The 3,136-nt window shown below is 39.7% G+C and overlaps 1 protein-coding gene across 1 annotated transcript; it reads right to left on the reverse strand.

Moving 5' to 3' along the window:
• Nucleotides 1–418: 418 nt before the first annotated feature.
• On the reverse strand, nucleotides 419–1,504 carry LOC104402672 (TNF receptor-associated factor 3; the record flags this gene model as incomplete). Its single annotated transcript, XM_010010614.1, has 1 exon — nucleotides 419–1,504. A coding segment is annotated over one exon (572 nt), but the record flags the coding sequence as incomplete, so codon positions are not given.
• Between the last annotated feature and the right edge of the window lie 1,632 nt (nucleotides 1,505–3,136).

Consider the following 3,136-nt stretch of genomic DNA (forward strand, 5'->3'; position numbering starts at 1 on the left):
GGCAGAACTTTAAAAAATGTACAGGATTCCGTTTAGAACTCCAAAGTTCAACAAATGCCCTATTTTAGGGTGAAAACAATTATAAATCTGATAATGATGCACAGCATCCATGAGTGAGTTTTCCTTAATTTTGAAATAGTGTCATTAACTACGACATATATTGTAGGTTTACATTTCTAAAGAGAAATAACAGAATTGAAGTTTTTTTTCCTATCACAAGTGATAACCAGTGTTTGATATCTTCTATTTTTCTTCCAAGAAATATCAGTCTATCAACAGTTTCAAAATAAAATGTTTTCTGTAACAATAGAACTTTAAATAAAAATATGATTTTGATTCAGATACTTTTGAGAAGACATGGATACTTTTCCAAGATCTTCTGACAAAGTAATTATTAAAACAGAGACCAGATGAGGCCTTAAAAAGACAATATACTATATTTCAGACAAGATTGCACCTCAGTTTTTCAAATAATATCATAACTGCAACATTACTTCATTTCTTCTTTTAACATGCTGACAATTTCCAGCTAGCCCACGTGTGAAATTTTTGTTTTTTGTATTCTAGCTTAAAGAAATAAAAGTCAGTAATTTATTCAGCACATACTGTATATGTCTTTTCACCTCCAATTGACTAGATCATTAATAAGTTAAAAAACCAAAATCCTCTCTGACCATAATCATTATCCTCATGAGGGATAAGTGATTCTTCAGAGCTTAAGTGTTGCTAGTTCTATTAAAAAATATACCATGGTATGATTTCTTAATGTGTTGCTACTTTCGCAATTGGACCCTATGCAGTTATGCCTTCAAACTCTTCCATCTGTTCCACAAGGTGGTTCTGTGAGCTTTAGGACCTCTGATTGAAGACAAACTGATATAAAACCCCCAAACGGAGTTGTCTTCTGTTTAATCTGCCTCCCCCATCATATGTCAGGGGTCTGGTAGATCCGATGTATCCACTATGACTTTAATAAAAATAGTATCATCTTTAATATACGTTCCATTCTCTAGAACAGTTTGAGCCACAAAGACTGGGCAGCCGGATGCAATGTTCATTTCTCCAGTTGGCTTCTTGAAACTGCTGCTGTTTGGATCTGGCTTGAAAGCATCTCCTAAGTGACGTCGAGACGGTCCCTGATCCATCAGCATGAGAGTCACTTTCTGTTTAAATGGCCAAGGAAGCAACGCATCATATTCTCCACGCATTATGACAAAAAACAGCGACAGGTGCGTCCCCTTTCCCATGCCATCTCCATTAAGGTAAACTCTGGCACACATCTTGTAGCCAAAGTATCCAGTATAAAAGGGTTGGCTGTACAAGGACAGGGTCTTCCCCATGACTGCCTCTTGCTTCCGACGTTTATAATCTCGAATTTTCCAAATTAATACTCCGTTGTAACTGGCAGTTTCTAAAACTTGGAATCGGAGATCCATGTCAGCCAGCCGGATATCATGAACACTCAGCATCTGATCATGTCTGCTCAGCTGTGTCTCTAGCAGGCCTGGAAGAAAATGGAAGGGATGATGGTGAGAAAATGTGGTTTTGGTTTTGTTTTATTTTCTGAAGACTGTGAAAATCAATCACCAGTGCTGCTACTGTATATGAAACACTTTCTTCCTAAATAACCAATGTGTGTTTGGCCACTGATGAAGCAACGTCAACAGACAACAGTTTGCCAGCTAGTATTTTTACAAACATAGGTATTAATCACATCCAGTAAAAGCCAAATATTCAAATGATCTAACATAAATTTTGTCTGGCAATGTAATTACAGCGGCTTCCATTTTTTGAGAGAAGACTTGGTAGCATTATCTGCAGATTGCTATTAGCAGTCAAGTCCTTAGAAATGGTGATACATCCTATGTAATCCCTTTGAAATTCAGAAGCACCGCTGATCACTCAAAATATCCTTCTCAGATACTACTTGTCTCAGACACGCAGTGCTGTTACCATGTCTAAAGTTCATCATAAAACCCCAGAAAATTCAAGCTTAGCTCTGTATTTTATGGTCATTTAGTTAGTTTGGAAGGAGGACCGTTTTCCCTCACATGAAAAGGTTACTCTGTCTTTGCACACTGGCAAAAACTGGCCAACATACAACACTGAGAAGCAGAAAAGTTCTCGAAGAAGGTTTGCTTTATACAGACCTATTTAAATGTTCTTTGTCCCAATCATTTAAACACTTACATATGGTCTACACTATCTTGCTAAATGCCAGTTTTCACTTCATTCAGCAAGCATGACAATAACCTTATTCTGAAGCAGATCTTATAGTCTTCTTCGGATCAAATATACCTCTAACAGATACCAGGATAGGTGGTTTCAGGTGGGTAACCATACTATTAATCCATTCATGGGGGAGAAGAGTAATAAAAGAAGACTCATCAATATACCAACACTGTATTTAAAGAAGCTGCTGAAAGCTATTAGATGTCGAAGATTGACAGAAAAACTATTTATAATGAACTAACACCCAAGTCTTGGAAGGCAAATGCAGGGACTGTGAGAATGAAGACCTTAGGCCCACTGTAGGAGAGGATCAGGTTCGAGACCATCTTAAGAACCTGAACGTGCACAAGTCCATGGGACCTGATGAAATCCACCCGTGGGTCCTGAAGGAGCTGGCGAATGAAGCTGCTAAGCCACTGTCCATCCTATTTTTTCAAATCGTGGCAGTCAGGTGAAGTTCCTGATGACTGGAAGAAGGGCAATATAACCCCCGTTTTCAAGAAGGGGAAGGTGGAAGACCCGGGGAACTACAGACCAGTCAGTCTCACCTCTGTGCCTGGCAAAATCTTGGAGAAGATTCTCCTGTAAAGCAAACTAAGGCACATGAAAAACAACGAGGTGGTTGGTGACAGCCAGCATGCTTTCACTAAGGGGAAGTCCTGCCTGACCAAGTGGGTGGCCTTCTATGATGGGGCTACAGGACTGATGGACAGCGGCAGAGCAGCTGACATCATCTACCTGGACTTGTGCAAAGCATTCAACACTGTCCCATACAGCATCCTTGTCTCTAAATTGGAAAGACATCAATTTGATGGATGGAGCACTCTGGATAAAGAACTGGCTGGATGGCTGCACGCAAAGAGGTGCCGCAAAGGTCAACGGCTCAATATCCAGTTGGAGACCA

This window comes from Nestor notabilis, unplaced genomic scaffold (genome assembly GCF_000696875.1).
Source record: "Nestor notabilis isolate BGI_N333 unplaced genomic scaffold, ASM69687v1 Scaffold36742, whole genome shotgun sequence".
In the NCBI taxonomy this organism is placed as follows: domain Eukaryota; kingdom Metazoa; phylum Chordata; class Aves; order Psittaciformes; family Psittacidae; genus Nestor; species Nestor notabilis.